Source organism: Plasmodium inui (genome assembly GCF_000524495.1).
Source record: "Plasmodium inui San Antonio 1 unplaced genomic scaffold supercont1.13, whole genome shotgun sequence".
In the NCBI taxonomy this organism is placed as follows: domain Eukaryota; phylum Apicomplexa; class Aconoidasida; order Haemosporida; family Plasmodiidae; genus Plasmodium; species Plasmodium inui.
In genome coordinates, this window is record NW_008481847.1 from 407357 (window position 1) to 426964 (window position 19608).

General features: G+C 47.8%; 4 protein-coding genes across 4 annotated transcripts; 2 read left to right on the forward strand and 2 right to left on the reverse strand.

Annotated features, from left to right (window-relative positions):
• Nucleotides 1-3193: 3193 nt before the first annotated feature.
• C922_03282 (hypothetical protein) lies at nucleotides 3194-8740 on the forward strand (the record flags this gene model as incomplete). Its single annotated transcript, XM_008818874.1, has 1 exon — nucleotides 3194-8740. One exon carries the CDS (start codon nucleotides 3194-3196, stop codon nucleotides 8738-8740), a length of 5547 nt encoding a protein of 1848 aa, XP_008817096.1.
• A 667-nt stretch (nucleotides 8741-9407) lies between these two features.
• On the forward strand, nucleotides 9408-10677 carry C922_03283 (hypothetical protein; the record flags this gene model as incomplete). The annotated part of the gene is made up of 3 exons (XM_008818875.1): nucleotides 9408-9434; nucleotides 9577-9931; nucleotides 10079-10677. The coding sequence occupies 3 exons, from the start codon at nucleotides 9408-9410 to the stop codon at nucleotides 10675-10677; spliced, it is 981 nt and encodes a 326-aa protein (XP_008817097.1).
• A 529-nt stretch (nucleotides 10678-11206) lies between these two features.
• C922_03284 (hypothetical protein) lies at nucleotides 11207-12933 on the reverse strand (the record flags this gene model as incomplete). Its single annotated transcript, XM_008818876.1, has 3 exons — nucleotides 11207-12390; nucleotides 12597-12698; nucleotides 12864-12933. The coding sequence occupies 3 exons, from the start codon at nucleotides 12931-12933 to the stop codon at nucleotides 11207-11209; spliced, it is 1356 nt and encodes a 451-aa protein (XP_008817098.1).
• Nucleotides 12934-14172: 1239 nt separating this feature from the next.
• C922_03285 (hypothetical protein) lies at nucleotides 14173-15909 on the reverse strand (the record flags this gene model as incomplete). The annotated part of the gene is made up of 1 exon (XM_008818877.1): nucleotides 14173-15909. One exon carries the CDS (start codon nucleotides 15907-15909, stop codon nucleotides 14173-14175), a length of 1737 nt encoding a protein of 578 aa, XP_008817099.1.
• Between the last annotated feature and the right edge of the window lie 3699 nt (nucleotides 15910-19608).

Sequence of the window (19608 nt, forward strand, 5' to 3'; positions counted from 1 at the left end):
TGCGAACACTGGGGGAGTGTCCTCTCCGCCATTTTCTGCTCACTCGCATGTGCGAAGCATACGTATGCGCATCCACGTATACGTCCGTGTAGGCACCCACGCACATGCACCGTGCGGCGCCATGCGATGGTACACACACGCAGGCGCATATGCATATGTGAATACTTGCGAAGATGCATAAATGCATACTCATTTGGACACCGTGCACTCGCATTTCACGCTGCTCCCCCCTCCGTTGCGACGTCAACTGTGCGCGGAGATTTATCGCAAAGACATTACACAAATGATGCATGCGCACACGCGTCTGCAAAGCTATGTGCACTTGCTTGCGCGTAATCTAACTGCAAAAGTGGACTCCTCCCCACCAATGAACAATTTCGACATTTAGAAAAGCGGAAAGGATCATTCAAAAGAGGCAGCAAATATATCACTCCACAATTTGCACACTGTAATGTGCAGCCACACTCACACTGGAGTCTTTTTTTTACACACCCATGTACGCACATGTGCGGGCGTGTACACACATATACACCCATATATACACATAAATATATACACTTATACCCTCATACATTCATACACTCACATACTCCTACACCCATATGTATGTCCCCCTGCGCAGCCATAGGATTTCTTTTTCTCTTCCCGTGGCACGTACAAATCACTCGTCGCTACCCTCGCTTTAATCACATTCACGACAACGAAAAATCGATTTTGTAAAAAGATAGGGTAAAGCATCTGCATAGTCTCTACTTCGCGCAAGTTGGATGCGAAATGCGCTTTGCCCCTGTGGTTGGACTCGCTGCAAAATTTCCCCCCCGGTAGGCGCGCGTGACAGCGTCCGAGCATGCACACGTATGTCCATACGGTTAGGAGTTTACACTCACGTTGCGCATCCACCATGCGCGTAGCCATGTGTGTGTCCGTTCGTGTGCCCTTGCGCACGACGGCCGGCGATCTTACCTTCTCTATCGCATTACCGCGGACGTCAGAGGCGAGCAGCCACACTCCAGCAGGAAAAGTCGCTTAAAAAAAATTATGAACAGTTCATACAAAAGAAAAAAAAAAAAAAAAAAAAAAATTGTCTGTCTTACGACAAATGGGTACACCCTTGTACAGTATACTGTCACGTGTTCCTGTGTGTTTTGCTTCGTCCTAACTTCACTCTTACTCTTTATGCGCCAATTGGCGGAGGGAAAATAAAGGAGGTGCTCACAGTTTAGGCGAAATGAATTCAGTCTAATCGTGCATACGGTGGATGCGCTCAGTTTCGGAGGCGAGGCAGTTCGAAAGTTGGTAAAGTGTGGGTAAAATTTTGACAAAGAGATAGCAAAGGGATGGAAAACAGATGGCAAAAAAATAGCAAACAGGTAACAGAACGATGAGAAAGAGGTAACGAAGAGGTGACAATTTTGTTGAAAAAGTGTTGACACCATGTTGGCAATACATTGACAAAGTGTTAACGAAATTGCTACCAAATTACGGCCAAATTTCCGCACCCCAAATTACTCTGCCGTTTTACCCATGTGCACACGTACACACACGAGGGAACGGATGAACAGTCGGCGAAAAGAAAAAAACGAGACAGGCAAGAATGCGTGCTTCGTTAAAATGGCCCCTTTCATACCAGGGGTGTGTCTCCCTTTAGTTGGCAAAAATGCGCACTCTCGGTTAAAGCGAACAAAAAAAAGGAAAAAAAACGAGTGGACAAGTGAAAAAAAAAGAGCGGACAAGTGAAAAAAAAAGGAGAGGACGAACGGACAGAACAATGGAGAATAATCTTACCCCAGGAGGTATCAAAAAAAAAAAAAAGCTAAAGAGAACAGAAAATGAAAAGAATAAACCTCCCCCCTCTATACGCTGCTTCTCTTTGTATTCCCTTCTGCATCACCAAATTTATCCGTCACAGGAAAGTGAAACTCATTTCGATAGGCGCAAAGCCCTAAGGGTGTTTTCCCCCTTTTTCCGTTCGTGTCTACCCAGGGCGTAAAATTAGAAAGTTGCACGATAGTACACTCGCGTGCCTAGCACAGTTGTGCACGGAAACGGGCGGAGTCAACGCACCGTGTTGCTTGCACCCCTCGCAAGGGGAGCTCCGACCTGGGCCCATTTCACATCCTTTCGCCTATTGCGCAGGCGGAACGGCTCGTCACTCTGTTCGTATTCCCAGCTAGCGGTAGGCCTCTAAGGGCAGCCCCTCAAAGCAACCGCTTTAACGTGGGTGTCACTTTTTGGTCATACAAGCGGGTTGCCCTATTATTAGGAAAGAAGAGTCACTTAGGGGGAAGTCTTGAACCGAGGAAGCCTCTAGTGGGGTGCATTGCACCTGGGAATGTATTCACATGTACATCTATAGTGCACCGCTGTCGTGCGGTTCTGTCGTACACTGCTGTCGTGCGTGGTTGTACGGCGCCACCTCTGTGGCACTCGTTCGACGGGGGAGAAAGGGAGCCCATTGGAGTACGTCGCATGCCTCTACACATGCATGTGCATGGATGCATGATCACACAGCGCTGCAAGGAGACACCACGTCCCGCACGTTGCATAGGTCCTCACGCTATAATGCATGTACGTATCTTTATTCGTCCTCACGTTAGTATGCACATACGTATCTTTCTTCGTCCTAACCTTTGCATGCATGCAAGGTTCCATGCCCCTGGCCCCCCACAATTTTCCTCTATACAACAAAAAAAAAAAAAAAAAAACATGCTCTGATTTAACTTGTTATTGTTCGATTGGTAACACTCCAGGACGGTGCCTTAGAAAAATGGTATTCTGCCGTTTCGCCCCTTTCCATTTGGTCCCCTCCGTAGCGGTTTCTTGCCGCTTCTCAGCAGCTACTTAGCTGCCTTTTCCCAACAGAGTCGCGGAAAAAAGGAACGCCGCGGGCGAAGGTACGCGCCCCCGTTTCGCTGCGTTCAAATGGTCACTAGTTTAATTTTCCCCATGCTAGGAATTCCAAAGGGAGGGATGGCCAAATGACATGTAGTTACGTATCGAGAGGGTGACATGTCGTAGGGGAGGAAATCAAATAATTCACACCCCAGATTAGGTAGCGATTAAGACGACGAACAGGTTGACCTGTGCCTACCAACGTCTCTTTCGCATTTCCTCACTTGATCTGTGCGAAGGGAAATGCTTCTTTCCCCCAAGACGATTATGCACAAAATGAATACCACTCCCAGCACCAAAAATGAAGAAAGGAACGAAGAGGGACACAGGATCTTATGCAGAAAGGAATGCTAATGAGGGGAGCCAACACAGCGAGGACAGTCAGTACAGCCACTACAGCGAGAACAGGGATTCGTTTGTTCAGCATCTTTTTAATGTGAATAGGAAAGGCCCTGGAGGGAGGAGGGGCAAGCTGTATGAACAACACGCCCCCCAGTTTGAAAATGAGCAAGGGGAGAGTAACTGTAACTGGTACGATGCGGAGGGATCACCCGGTGGAGGAAGCAGGGCCTACGTCGTGGGAGGTGAGGAGGAGAGGTACCCCGCGCGGGAAGACGAAGAAGTGATGAAGTACTACTCAGTAGTGAAGAGCAACAAAATGAACGACGACATTTTGCAGAATCAGATTGACCACCTTCTGAACTTTAACAACAAAATGGAGACCTATGAAGAGAAACAGAAGAAGTTGCTCCTGGGTTCAGCGAACGATGAGGAAATCGATCCGTGTCTTTACAGCGGGAAGGGCAACAAAGACGAGAAGGATGATGGTGATGACGATGACCATGGTGCAGTTTTTTTTTCCCACTTTGTAGATGACCTAAGTAAGGTGAAAAAGTATCTCCTGACAGAGCGAGCAGATGGTCTCCCCCCAATAAGTGACAACAAAGGGATGAGTCAGCCCCATGGAGTGAATTCCACTGTGCGTGGTGAGGACTTGGTTGGCAATGAAATAGCCCAATCGCTTAACAGCAGCCACATCACGTTCAATGAGAAGAGACTACTAAACATTTGTAACATAAATTTGAGCAACATCTTGTATTTTTACCTTTGCTGCAATGAGGAGTATTCTTTACTGTGCCTGGAGGAGGGAAGGAAACTTGTTTATACGTATGACTCGTATTCCTTTGATAGAGTCGACCGGGGGAGTGATGTCTCCAGCAATCTCCCCTCGGAGGGGAGCTCCAGATCGAGCTCCATAAGCGACGAGGAGTTGCTAATGCTGCGGTATGGTAATGCGGAGGGGGGAAGCTCCTATGGCGATGAGGAGGCAGACTGCTATGACGATGAGGAGGCAGACTGCTATGACGATGAGGAGGGAGATTGCTATGACGATGAGGAGACAACCCGCTATCTTGATGACCGCATTGGTAACCACGTGGAGGACCCCTTACGCAGGAAAAAAAAGCACAGGAGGAAGAAAAAAAGGAAAACCAAGAGGAGCAGGAACGGAGGAAAGGGAGCCACCTCCACCCCGTCCTCCGCTGAGCCAACAAAAATGAATAAAGAGGTAGAATCGTTAATGAATAAGGCCAACAGCTACTACATTAGCCAACATTTCGACAAATGCATAACCATCCTGGAGAAGGTCATTAAGCTGGCACCCAACTTACACGATCCCTTTCACCTCCTAGGTTTGATACACGAGAGAGAATACAAAAATGTGAAGAAGGCAATAAACTACTATTTGATTGCAGCACATTTACTGAGGAATGACTACCTGTCATGGTATAACATCATTGAGCTGTGTAAAATGGAGAAAGAGTACAAGCTCATTTTGTACTGCCTCTTCAAGGTACTACGAATATATAGAAAGAGGATTGCCAAGAGGGAGAAAAAGCGCATGGAAGGGTCTGTCCAGGGAGAAATCGACTACGGAGGGAGTCCATACCATTCCAGTGGAGACCCTCAGGACAGCATCCCAAAGGAGGAGGATCACATTTATGGTGACCACCTCGGACCATCGAAGGAAAACGAACAGAAAAAGATGGCAAAAGAGCAAATAGACGACCTAGACGATTTTTTGAAGCACCTCTATTTTAATGTAGCCTTTACGTACCTTTTGCTGGAGGATTACAAAAACGGGTTGAAGTGGCTGCTGCTTCTACGGAACAGCTGCGGAGGTGAGGTCGACACGATTGTTGATTTGTACCTCTGTGTGTGCCTCGTGGTGGTGAGAAACCCACAAGACAGCTACCACTTCTTAAAGGATATGTTTCAACGGGTTATCCGAGACAAGCGCAGGGATAGAGGAAGAGCAGGGGGAGAAGCCGCATCGGGGGAAAGGACCCGCGCCGACATCTGGTCGTACAAAGAAAAATCCATCATCTGCTTCTTCATGCAGAGTCAGATCTTGAGCGGCAAGTACGACGAGTGCATTTTTGTATACACCATGCTGACCAGGATGAGCAGCCAGAAAGTCCATCTCGACATTTTCATTCAATTTGTGAAGTCCTTCTTGATGGTCGGCAATGTAGATTATGGTTACCTAACTAAGTGTTACTTTTTTCAAGTCATTTTGGGAAACTACGTCCTGTTTGAGGATCTCATTTTCCACCTCGCTGAGTCATACTACTCGCGGGGCATGTTCGAGAGCGCCATTTATTTTTACCGATTGGTGTACGCCCGCAGGAAGGGCGAAGCGAGGGAAGCGAAGGACGCGGCGAGGAGCTCTTTCACAGGAGAGGATCGTTCCAAGGGAGAGGATCCTTCCAGGGGAGAGTCGCGTTACAGCCGAAATAATGCCCCCTCCCTTTGCGGCCCCGCCAGTGATACCCTCGTTCGGTACGACAACGGAGTCGACTTCCTCGCCACTGTGTACAAACTACTCAAGTGCTACTACTACCTGCAGAAGTTCAACAAAGCAGAAAAAATAATCATCAAAATATTGAATAATGAATACTTGGAAAAGAAAAACAACATCGAAATAGACATCAAAACACTGTACATCGATATCCTACATAAAACGAAGAGACACAACAAAGCGATAAGTATTCTCCTCAGCATTAAGCAGAAGAAACTGCGATTCATGTGTTCCATCCCGAACCCTCTAAGCAATAAAGAGAGAGAAGTCCTCCTCCTCAAAATTCTAAATCGAAAAAACAAACTTCTCCTCTACCTTTCTCACAATAGCTACATCATCCATATGTTCTATGTGTATCAGAAGAAGGACAGCGTTTTCTACAAATACGATCATTTCTTGTCCAACCGGGATGTCAACGATATCATTAAGGTGAGGGTAAACATCTGCTTCTGCTACTTCTGCGTCAAGTACAACTTTAGTGTCTTGGGGTACCTCTACCTCTACAACGTCTTAATCTTTCTGGGCTCCAGGAGGAGGAGAGAGAGTGCAACCCACGGGGAATGTAGCAACGGAGGCAATCCGGTCAATCCAGGCAATCCAGTCAATCCAGGCAACCGCAACACTCGCGAAAACAGCGTGGCCCGGGCCACCCCGCGCAGAAGACTCAGGCAGAGGATTGTCACCCTGCACACCTACAGGGAGTACGTCGTCTTCCTCGCCACTTCCTTTCACATTTTCAAAAATAGGAAGAAGCCGGAGAACCTGGATATTGTGCACAAGGATTTGAAGATGGTCGGCACGAGGCTGTACTACAAGGGTGTCTTTGTCTTCGACGTGCAACGGGTGCTCGCCCGGGGGGGCGCACCAGGCGAATCGGTGAACGGGGGTACGAGCATTGCCCGTGTGGCGGATTCTCCAGCCGCTCCTCTGGCCGCCTCTCCCACCCCCCACCCCGCCAGGCGGCAATTCCACAGACAGCTGCGGCGCCTCGCGCAGGGCGTCGAATCAGAAATATTTAACAGCAAAATAATGGGGAAATTCTACAAATTCAGCTACAGCTTTTTTTACTTCCTTTACGAGATCGAGCAGGATTTCAAGCGCATACACACCGCCATGGAGAAGGACATTATGAACTTCAAGGGGGAAGCGGAGGTGGAGGATGGGACGCAGGCGGGAACGCACCCGGGGGGGTGGAGGTCTCTGTTTATGCCGCCTGGCCATAGCAACGTATGCAGAGATGGAGGAGATGGCGGCGAGGGGAGGGAGCTGCAAACCGGGGGGCTGCAAACAGGAGACCCCCCAAAGCGAAGCAAGCGGTTCTCCTTCCTCGTGACGAAGAAAAAAATGAACCTGTTTACGTTTGAAAATTACCTGGGCCTATATTTCAGCCTACTCTTCCTAGAGGAGTGCCTCTTCATCGTGACGACGATGAATATGTATGAGGACGCCATACACATTCTCAGCCTATATCTAAAAAACAGAAAGTCCAGCAAAATGAAGTTCCTCACTTATATGAAATGGGTGAAGAAGGAATTCCAGCATCATAGAAGTAGAAACCATCTTGCAAACGTAGAATCTTATTTTTTCAACACTCCCTACTCTAGTATCATCACGGAAGAGATGCGAAGTGAGTACAGTAACTTCTTCAAGATGCATGAACATGTCGATTGTAAGTATTTCCTCTTCCGAATCAATCTGCTCCTGAACAGGCTGTATATATCCAGTGGGAACTTCGAAAGGCAGGTCAAATGTCTCAGCGATGCCTACATTTTTAAGCGAAAGGAAAACGATGAATACAAGGTGCTGAAGTATTACAGCGATATTGTCTTGACGGGGACCTTCTGCCAGAATTATCTATCCTCCATCTCAAAGTCTAGGTACAAAAATATCTTAATTACTTTTCGGCTCTTCCTAGTTAGGACTCTACATTGTAGAGATAGCAACCCCTTTTTGATTTACCTCATCGGAAATGTGTGCAACCTCTCCTGCATGATCGTGAATTCCGTTCAGGAGTACACTCGCGCGTATGCCTTTCTGCTGAAAGGGAGGAAGGCCAATCGGCAGCGTCTACTGCGGTGGAGGGGCCGTGTCAAGGGGGTGAATCGGGTGAAAAGGCTGAAGGGAAGGGCCAGCGACACAGAGGGGGAAGGAGCCCAGGAGGAAGAATTGACGGACTCCCAATCAGGCAGCGAATCTGATGGCCAACCTAGTGATCAGCCGGGCCACCCCGCTGACACCGCTAACTCCGCTAACCCCCCGGCCGACCTCGAGGAGGAGCACTTCCTGTTCAGCAAGCTGAAGCTGTGCGAAGAGCGGAGGAGGCAAAACCAAGTAGAGAACAACTTCGAAACGGTTGCGGATGATGTGAACTTCCTCTTCAGCCTCATGACGTCCTACTTCAATTACGCGAGTGGCTACCGAGTGCAAAACAGAGAGTCAGTCATGATGACATCCTTCTGCCTCCTCAATGATTACATCACTAAGAGGTATCAGCAAAAGGTTCTTCAAAAAAAAAAAAAGTACAAAAGGTATTCTCTCTTCTATAAGCCATACAAATATATCTACATCGCGGAGATTCTGTACAATTTAGGCAGAGCGCTGCATCAGCTGTCCTACTTCTCCGAGTGCATGAAGCTATACCTAAGCGTCATCCGGTTAGTTCGGCGGGCAGATAAAGAGATGAAAAAAATTTGCTCCTCCAATAAGTTAAACCTTAACAGGAGATTTATCTTCCAACACGTCATTAACATGAATCGCTGCATGTGCTACACGTGTCTCTACTTTGGTCACAAAGGGAAAGCCACTCCCCTAAGAAGCCTCACCAACTATTTTAACAACTTAAATAACAAATACTCCAACCTGTTTCTCCTTTTCTTCGACAAGCGCCACCTCCTGTTCTCGGCCTCCTACAATTTGGGCGTCATTTTTAGGAAGCTCAACAGGTTCGAGCAGGCCAAGTGTGCCCTCAGCAACATCGTCTGGGACTGAAGAAGCTGGATGGAATGGGATGGAAGCCGAATCGAAGCGGAGATGTACCAATGTGCTAACCTCCTCGCTGTTGCATTGCCCTTTTTTTTTTTTTTTTACTTTAACCGGGGGGGGGGTAGGCGAAGATGTAGAACTTATGCACACATGTGCATGCACTGTGAATGGGTGACACCTACCCCTCCTCCTTCATTTTGAGGCATTCCATGCGTCGTATCATACCCCTCCTTTTTTTTTTTTTTTTTTTTTTCTTGGGGGGGGAAGCTTTCCTGCGCGAGGACTGTGCCTTATGGGTATAAAACATGCTCCCCTTTTTTTTTCCAATCGCTGATCTAAGTGAGAGGAAAAAGCTTACGTTCGTTTCTACGAAGCGGTGTAGCAGTTCGATGTTTCGGCACCCCGGTTGCATATACCCTCCTGGGCGACGTCCTACACTGGGAGGAGGCTTTTCTTTTTTTTTCCTCAGGTACAGCACAGGAAGGAGCCGCCTCTAACGGGTTAAGAAAAGGGGGGCAATGAAACCTTCCACGCAAAAGAGTGAAGCCTTGCAAAATTGATGAATGCCATTTTACACCTTCACAAGTTTTCTCCTCTTCTTCTTTTTAACATTTGCTCCTTTCCCACTTCTCCTTTTTCGTTTCCCCATTTTTCCATTTCACCCCTCCGTTAAATGGTGAGAGAAACAGCCTGCGGTGGAGTACGCCCATAGGGGGGGGATCTCCGGAATAACAGTGACCCCCGTGGAGACGCGAAGTTCTCCCCCCCAGGGATAACTACTCACTACCGCTGACCAGATCAAGTGAACAGCTCCGCCGCCTCTTCCCCTCCCCCTTTCGCAGATAAAGAGGTACATCAGGACAAAGGTTATCACGAGCCTAAGCAAGTTCAAATGCTACAACATCGGGAACGACCATACGGCCAAGAGCTGGCCGAACGTAGACTGCATCGACCAAGAAGAAGAGAACGTGGCGAAAAAGACTGAACAGGAAAAGAGGAAGCCCAAAACTATCCCCTACTACAGAAACTACATGCACGATTTTTTTGGAAGACAGCTTATTCATAATTTGCACCTCCAGGAAATGAACAAAATGAAGAAGCTCCGCAATTTTAAAATGCCGAAGATCCACCCGGGGGATTTAGTGGAGGTGAAGTATGAGCTGTCCAGGTCGCAGCAGACCTTCGCCATTTTTCAGGGTGAGCACGTCGAGTTGGTGGCACGCCGCGTTCCCTCACCACGTCGCTACACCGCCTCGCTACACCGCCTCACCACACCGCCTCACCACACCGCTTCACCACACCGCCTCACCACACCGCTTCACCACACTGCTTCCCTCCCCCTAGGCTACTGCGTGGAGATACGCAAGAAACGGCTGGACTCCTCCTTCATCGTGAAGAACATCTTCGACGGGGTCGGAGTGGAGCAGCTCATCCCGTTTTACTCCCCGAGGATTCTTTACGTTAAAATTGTAAAGAGTCTCCACAGCATGAATGAGGAGAAGGCCAAAAAATATTACCAAATCAGCAAGCCGATTACGAGGGACTACCGGTACATGTGGCAGTATAACGTCCGGGGCAAGTACGAGAGGCCAAGGGGGCAGCACAAGCCCGGCATTAGATCCATAGAACCCAAAATTAGAAGACGGCTAGCTAAGCTCAAGAAAAAGTACATGCGCAGAAGAATCGAAAGTAATCTCTCCTCCTATATTTTTGGCGGAGTGTACGCACAGTACACAAGGAAGAGGACTAGGCTAGTGCGTGCAGAAATATACAGACGGATGCTCATTTACGCTCTCGATGAAGAAAACAGGAGGAAGCAGAAGCTAAACAAAAGACGGGAACGGGAAAATTGGAACGTTTTTAAAATCAATCGGAGCCGCGGGGACAATGCCTTTATGGCTCTGCCGGCAACTCACCCCCTTGCGGGGGGGGACACGGGGTGAAACATGAAGCGATCATGGGGGAAGCGAACTTCAATGAATCACCCAAGGATGATCTTCCCACCTCTGCTGTGATGATATTGCCCCCTCTGCACTATGTACACAGATGGCGCGCCACAATGCCTACCCGCAAGCTTCAAAACGGGGGGTGCATCGCAGACTCACCAACAGCGGAGGGGTTGCGCATATTTGAAGTACGGGCAAGTAGCCACCCATCCAGGTGCGCAGAGGAAGTGGATGCGAAGCGCAATTCCACCTCTGAACAGCGTTGGTAAAAAATTGTGCGGGTCGACGGGGTAGGACGGCCGGCGCATAGGGCGCACACGAGACAAAAAAAACAAAGGCAAAAAAAGAAAGGCAAAAAAAGAAAGGCAAAAGAAAAGGAATGAGATAGGCAGAAAAACCAAACGGGGGGGAAACAAAAAAAACGGCAGAATAAACCCGTTCACTTTAAGCGCCCAATTTGTGCTGGACGAACCTTAAGAAGATGACTCGCTTCACACTTCCTAATGTCTGTATATGTCACCGCTCTTCAGGAGGAGAAGCACTTGTCGAGCTTATTCGTGGAGCGGCAGCACCGGTACCCCCATTTCTTTTTTTCCCTGTCATAGTAACTCCCAAAAACGGAGGAGTGCTCAAACAGGTGAACATCCTCCTCGTATCTACTCTGAATTTTAATCCTCTTCACCTTTGGATCGATCTGATCCGCTGGCTTATATTCTGTGTAAATCTCCGACTGAGTGAGTTCCTCCCCCAGGGCTCCATCCTTACACAGAACATCTTCACACTTGTACGTTTTTAAAATATCTTGTTCCTTTTTTTTAATGAGTTTTTCCTTTTTCGCTAAAAACTCTCTATACAGCAATTCAAGTTGAGTAGGCTGTGCATTGAAGTGCACATTTTCTCCTCTCTTGTAGGTCTCCCATGCGAATATCTCTAGCTTCTTTGATTCGATAGCTTCATCTGTATTGTTGTAATAATTCTCCCCCTTGTAATGATTGCTCTCCTCGGGTAGGTTTTTCCTTGTTGTTGCAAATGGGTCTTCTCGCATGCTCCTACTTTTCGGATCGTAGAATGCTGAATTCAAGCTTAGGTTGTAGAGATACTTGGCTGTATCTTCTCTGATTCTTAAATTTCTCGCGACGTTTCTGTTTTTTTCGCTCCCGTTCAAGTTACTGCCGCTGAGGTTGCTTCCGTTCGCGATGCTCTTCTGTGGGTCGTCCGACCCTGTGGCGCCTTTTGCCGCGTCATCCTCCTCGCTGTCGCTTCCAGATGGGTCATCCCCGCGATCACCGCCATCCACGGCATCTCCCCCATCGCCGTTATCCCCTCTCCGCTTCTTCCCCGACGTGGCCTTCCTCTCGTACTTCTGCTTCAGCTCCTCCGCCTTCCTCTTCTTTTTCTCCTCCACGATTTTCTCATACTCCTTATACACGTGTTCGAAATTGTCCGGGTTGTAACCCACCCACCTGTCCCTATTCCCGTCGTAACCCAGATCCTGCGTGAAGCAGACAAAATCTTCGTCGTTGTCTCTGTTGACAAAGTTAAGCTTCTTCTTCCTCGTTCTCTCAAGGCAGTCCTTCTCCTTGTGTGTTACACTCCCACAGTTTTTACAAAAATCGGAGACATTCTTCAGGTTCTTCACGTACACCTTTTTGTTTCTTTCCTCTTCTATTTTCACCTTGTCGGTACCCTTGTACCGTTGGTGTTTCAGTCCTGTGGGGAAAGGGAGGGGGGATAATATGACGGTTCATTCGGTGGGGCCGACCTCCCCTGCAGTGCTCCCTATTAAGCTTCCTTACGTCCACTCAAACGATCCTACGCCCTATTAAGCTTCCGTACTCCCTCTCAAAAGCTTCCTCTTTCTTTTCTACACCGCGATGCGCATCTCCATCCAAGGCTGGAGCCTCCTCTGGCGTTACCTGGTTTGGTCTGGTTCAGATACCACGGGGCTTTTATGATGTACTGGGGCATGTGGGGGTTTATGTCGTTCCCCTCTTCGTCCTTTAGGGCTTCGATTTTGCCTGCGCTCAGGGGGGAACACGGGAAAGTGGGGAAGTGAACAAGTCGAGAAGTATAGAGTCCGAGAAGTATAGAAGCCACGAAGAGGACATCAAAACAGGTCCTTGTAGATATCGCATGCAGGCAAACATATCCGCTCATACGCTTGGCGTTGCAGCGGCACTTACCGGCCTTCCTGGCCTCGTTCAGCTCCTTCTCTTTCTTCTTTTCCTCCCTCGTGACATTTTTGGTATTCATTTTTTCTCTGACGTGGTTTCTGACCTGTCCTTCTCTCCCCCCGCAAACAGATTATACCTCCGCCGTGAGCATTTGAGCCGGGGGTCCCCTGCAATCGCGCCTCGGAGGTGGGTCACTTGGCGCCTACACGTACATACATACAAAAAAGTGTATATAATATATGTAGGTATATATGCCTACCTCTGTATTATTAATCGCTCTTCCAACGGGTGGATTTCAGCCAAGGGAGGAATTCCATTCCTGCGCGCGGGCCTCCTCGCCTATGTGCCATCCGTGGAGTGACAAATTTGCGCACTGAGATGTTCACCTGCTGGAGGTTTCATTTTTGCAAAGCTGCTTAGATCGATGTATCCAATTTTTCCCCCTTCTCCATGCGAACGTTTTTTCCGCGTGTCGGAAAAAAAAAGAAGCGGAAAAAGCGGAGGAAAGGAGTCTCATTTCCTTTTACGGCCTGTGCATACATATAGTAGTATAGTACGTGCATGCGGGTGAGGCAAGTTTAACAACAGCGCACGTACAGGTGCGTGCCGCTTCAGTTCACAGTTAAATTGGAGCAATAGGAGACGCATCTTACCGAGAGGAAGCCTCACAGCGAGTTTACTCCTTGCAGGGTTCATGGGAAAATAAGGCTTATTTATGGCCAACCCGCTCTGCCCGCTCCTAACCTTCTTTCACCTTTGTCCCAGAAAAGGGATTTCATTCACGCGATGGACAAGAAAAATTCAGTTGGGTCAAGTTGGCCTTCCCCTTAGGGGTATATAAACCCCCTCCCGTAGAGGCATACTATATATATACACATATGCTGACCCATTATCGCGCTAACAAAATGAGTGAACTTTCAGAACAAGGGGTTTCAATTTGTTCGTTGCGAGTTGTGGTCATCTCCCCGACGGGCGCAAGGAAGAGGCCACACGGGGGCAACGGTTGCGCAGGGCAGAGGCTCCCTCCGACAGAGTTAACAAAAAAACAAACAAAAAGTGAAAGAGCAAGTGAAGGTGAAAATGAAAGTAAAGGTGAAAATGAAAGTAAAGGTGAAAGTGAAGATAAAAGACGGGGAAAATAATAATCCTATGTGAAGTAAAAACGAGGAAAATTCACAAAGAAGTCTTAGCAAGAAAATTTCACAAAGAAGGTTTAACAAGGATGGGCTGAGATACATCCCCCCCCTTTACACCCCTTTGGGAAAGACACTTCCTTCCTGAGGGTGTCGGTTTGTCCACAGCCCTCCCCCGCCTCTATTCACATAGCGTTGGTAACCTTGAGCTGCTCAAAGATAATAAGCCTGTACATATTCAGAATGAACTTCTTCCCATCTGCATCAAGAAACTTCTCTGCCTCAACAAGCATCTCCTTTGGAGCTCTCTGCTTCAAAATCTGATCCACAAAATAGTCGCTAATTTGCCCTGTTATTTCTTTCTCCTCGGAGCCTATATACTCCATTATCTTTTTACTTATCCATGGCTTCAATTTTGTAATTATATTCCCCTTCTGATTTAGGACCTTCCAATCAATGGGGAAGTTAAATATCTCCTCTTCGCTGGAGGGGACCATCTCTAGGATTTTTTTCGAGTTCTCTATGACTTCTACGGTTTGGACGCTTTCTTCCCCGGATGCCGCAGATGTCGCGGCTGCTGGGGATTCCCCCCCCTCTTCCGCGTCTTTACCTTTTCCACCCAACTTGGCAAGTGGCCTCTTTTTCCCTGCGAACAGGTCATCTTCATCGTTGGTGCTGAACACGTTCTGTAGGGCTCTCCTGGTGGATACGCTTCTCGCGCTCTCCGAGCCTGTGTTTTTTTTTTTTTTTCTCTCGTTCACCTTTATGTTGATCGGTTCTGAGGGGAGGGATTTCCGCTTGCTCGTTCGCGCATCCACGGGGGGAGTGTACTCCGCCTCTTCCTCCGCGCAGTTCTCCTCACAAGTCTTCTCCGCATTGTCTACTGCCTCGTTAACCGCATTGTCGTTGTCTACTTCCTCGTCGGCGGTACCGCGTCCTTGCTTCTCCCCCTCCGCTGCCTCACCAGCCAGGGCCTCGTCCCCTTTCTTTTCCACCTTACCCTCACTGCCCCTGTCAAAAACGAACGACAAGGCATTCATAAAAAAACTGCTCTTGGGCTTAGACACACTCCCACTATCTTTGCTCTCCTGTTGGTTGTTTGCCTTCCCGGTTGCGTCTTCAGCAAGTTGGTCTGACTTCTCCTTCTCGGCCTGGTTCTCCCCCCTGGGCGGAGCGTCTTTAGCGGCTTCGTTGGCAGTTTCTATGGCACCTCTAGAAGCTTCTCTGGCAGATTCTTTGAAAGCTTCTCTGTTGACTTCCCTCGCCGCCTCCTCCGCCTCTGCCCTGTCTCGCTCCGCCTGCTCCTTCCTCCTCGCCGCTTCCTGCGCCTCCTCCGCCTCCCTCATCTCGCTGAGGCGATCCAAATCGTCCAGTTCCTTCTCTTTTTTTCTCTTCGAGTTCCTCATTTCCCTCTTCTTCGAGGTAGACAGATGGGCATTCTCCTGCTCCCCCTTTAAGTCAGATTCAATGAGCTTAGCAATATCTTTCTTTTGTATCTGCAGAAGTTTGTTCCACTCTTTGTACGTGTCATTTTTAATCTGTTGTTCCAATTCGATCCATTCCTTTTCCCTCTTGAGAAAATCCTTCTCTAGTTCCTTCTCTTTGTTAATCACTTTCTGTATTCTTTCCTTTTCCCTCCAGTGTACTTTATATTCTTTGCTCAAATATTTGCTCTTGCCATCACCCTCTTCGTTAGAAAGCGGCTTGTCTGTACTTCTCTCCCTCCCGCTGTTGGAGGTGGAGTGGTTGTTTTTCATCCCGTTGGTGTGACCTTTTTCAGCTTGATCAAACTCATCGGCACTGTGATTCGAGTAATTTCGACCGTCTCCGTGGTACCTCTGTCCTTTACTTCCCTTCTGTGGTGCATGCCCGTGGTGTATCAGGTGCCCATTGGAGATTCCTTCCCTGGTCGCGAGGTCCATGGTGAGGAGGGGCGGTCTCCCCGTAAGGAGATTCTGCTGAGGGGTGGTCGCTCCGTAAAGGCGATTCTTCTGAGGGGTGGTCGCTCCGTAAAGGCGATTCTTCTGAGGGGCGGTCTTCCTATAAAGCCGCCTTCCCTGTGGAGAAGTTCCGCCGAAGTGTGCACCTCCTCCTTGTTTGCTTTGTTTTTACTTCTCCCTTTTTCTTCTCCTTTTACTTCTCCCTTTTTCTTCTCCTTTTACTTCTCCCTTTTTCTTCTCCTTTTACTTCTACCTTTTTCTTCTCCTTCTACTTCTCTTTTTTTCTTCTCCTTCTACTTCTCCCTTTTTCTTCTCCTGTTACTTCTCCCTTTTTGTCTCCTCCCTCGGTGGAGTAAAATATGGGCGATTGGACTTGATTCAATTCCTCGCCTCGCCCCCAAAGCTGTCGTTACAATTCGTCTTTTAATTTCCCCCAATACGCTCACACATAATCAAACACACCGTAGAGGAGCACAACGCTAAGGTGAACCTTTGAGAGGGAAAAAAAACAAGATCGCATAAACTCATTTTGTGTCTATACCACTTGTGCATTGATTAGAGGCTTTTTCTTCTTCTTTTTTCATGGCATCGTCTCCCCTTCTTCATACAGATCAGTATCTTCTATACGTGACGACCTGGTTCGATCTTCCTCACCACTCGCTGGTGGTTCTTCGTTCTTTTTGCAACCCCTATGAAGGACCACTTTTTTCACTCTTCCGCTGTGAGCCTTCCTTTCCGCTGCAGTGAACGTCTTACCCTTGCGATAAATACCCACTGGGGGGTTGTAGCAGCGCGGAGGCTCTAAGCTACGCTTCCTGTGGGGGGCGAAGCCTACACGTGGAAGTACAGTAATGCCATCACGCAATGGCGTAATTGTCATCTGGCTATCCACATGGGACTATCCTCATGGCGCTATCACGTCGAAGCAGTGCGCGTGGCCCTATTCGGAAAAAAACAGGTTACTCTCCAAAGGTGGCGCAAACTCGCGTGCACGTCACATATAACCAACAGTGATTTTACCGCTGTGATCATGCAGGCGGATATGCACTTTCGAATGCGGCTGCAGGGGGCTGGGGGGTTCCCAAAATGCTGAGGAGTTCTGCAATTTTTGGCAAAAGGGCAGCGGAAAAAGCGGGGAAAAAGAAATCCAAAGAAGAACAGAAAAAAAAACAAAAAAAAAGCAAAAAATAAGGGGAAAAAAAGGGAATAAAATTGCGAAGAGTGGCAATAAATTAACACAACCTATATGTGGGAAGAAAAAAATAGAAACACAAAAAAAGCCGCCTTCGTCGTCGCCTTCATCATCGCCTCCGCCTTTACCTTTGACTGTCCCCCTCTCGCTGGATTCACATTTTGCTTTAAGAACCCACGGCGGGTAGGCAGCACCGTGCCTTCTACTAGGAGACCCATCCCACGCACGCGAAGCTGTAGCAGAATGAATCAAACAAAAACAAAGGGCTTCACATCTGAACTCACATAGGGGGCATTTTAACATCCTTTCATCGCCTACGTGGTTGCACAGTATAGTCTCTCCCCCCAATCGTCTTCCCCGTTTTTTTTTAAATAATTTTGTAAAAAATATCTTATCAACTTTTGAGTTACATTTATAATGTCCTTCTTTTTCTTCCACCTCCCTTCGGTTCATCCTTCTATTTTCCAGTCAGTGTGGGCGCTTGCCATATTTGGCATGATGGACACCACAGCGACGTTCCGAAGTAACCCTAAGGGGGGGAGAGAGCTCCCCATCTTCTAAATGTGATGACAAGCGTGAAAATGCAATGAAACAGAAAATATGGAGAACCCAACTATACAAGTCTTTTTAACCACCCCCCGCTCTGTGTGTGTATTTTTGCTCGTGGCAGAAACGTCATAGAAGACCCACTTACGCAAAGGTGAATTGTGCCACCTCATTGGAACATGTACATATAACAAGGTGGCTTGTTTCATGTGAATGCCAATCGAACGGGGAAGGTAAGGGGCCCGAATCGGTGAACAACCCCCATCCCTACGCACGTTGCTCCGTCTGGTCTCTTTACAACGTGCATCGTTTAATGGGTCCATTTTTAAACGTGCCGAAGCACAACGATCAACCGGTGCTCGCACCCACATAGTTTCACACCCTCGTTGCGCAAATAAGTACAGGTACCTACGAACACTTGTAGCTGCGGAACGGCACACTGTAGGTCGTGAAAAGGATCTACACAGTACCTGTGTGATGAATGTACACGCACGCAAATACGTATGTGAATGGAAACCCTTTCCGATCGTCCACTTCACATTTGGTGCATCCTTATTTAATTTCCCTTTTCATGGGAAGAGAAGCAGCCAGATTGGTAACACTGCCAGATGGGTACTTCCGATTACGACTTGTTCCTGCCCGTATAGAGAAAACAATTGCGAAGGGAAAGCACGACGGCGTTCTATGACTTCCCCTTTCCCATGTGTGCAGTTCTGCTTAGGCGAACACTGACTGGACCATTTGCATATTTCCAACAACTATGTTATGTTTGCTAAATAACAAGGCAACGTTATAATATGTTCAGTCTGAAAATCCGCCCCAAAGGGTGGGAGCACAAGAGGGATAAAGGAATACCTCAGTTGTCCGCTTAAAACGTTACATGTGAGCAAAATTTTATCTTACTAAGGGGCATCATATGCGTGCCACATTTTGTGTGATGCAACTAAGTTGTCCTTTTTATTTAAACTCCGGAGTATTTTATTTTTTTTTTCTTTTTCCCCTTTTTAACCGTCCATTTGACGAACGCTGAGGGGAATTAAAGGAGCGCTCCCGAGTTATCCGCAAATTGGAAGTGGCATCCTTAGCATTTTTCACCATTCAGGAGAAACACCGTGCGAATGCGCTGAGGCACAGTTGGCTAAACCGCTGCGACACGGAATGGGGCTAACCTTTCCTTTCCCCATTCCCTCTTATTTGTTGTTCTTTTTTGTTCTTTTCTGTTTTTTCTTCCCTTTCGTGTTGATGAAGCTTTGGCCCAGAATTGCAGCTGAGCCCTTACCCCCAATGAAAGGGCACGGCCTGTCCAGGGAGGAGCGAGCAGTTGGCGCACACATGCAGCTACGCAGGAGTGCACAAGGGTAGCATTATACATACATATATACAAATATATATACATACATATATACATATATATATATATTCACATGCACGTGCATATGTTTGCGCATTCTCCTGACCGCTCCACCGCTTGAACCTTTTCTTGGTATTCGCCGCGCGCAAGCATTTATAAATATATATATATGATGCACGTATAAGCTTTATCTTTTTATGTACGAACATTTACATGTTTGTGCTTGCGGCGGGGCCGATACTCTTTTCCCCCGTGTGGATACGCAGAGGGATACGTATTCGCACACGCGTCTGCGTAAGGAGCACATTCTTCGCGCGTCGGTGGGAACTGCTCGGGGGGCAAGTGCACTGAACCGGCGGTGCGCGTAATAACGCCTCCATATTGCAAGCGGTTGCACACATGTATATATATATATATGTATGTATGTATATGTATATACGTATTTATATGATATATGCCTTATATGTACACCTTCACATGCGTCGTCGCGCCCGCGCTTCCTTGTGTATGCCCGCCTCAGCGCACACCCCTCTTCTTCACTCGAAATAGCCATTTCCCCGCTGTGCACAATGGCATGATCATATTTTTTTTT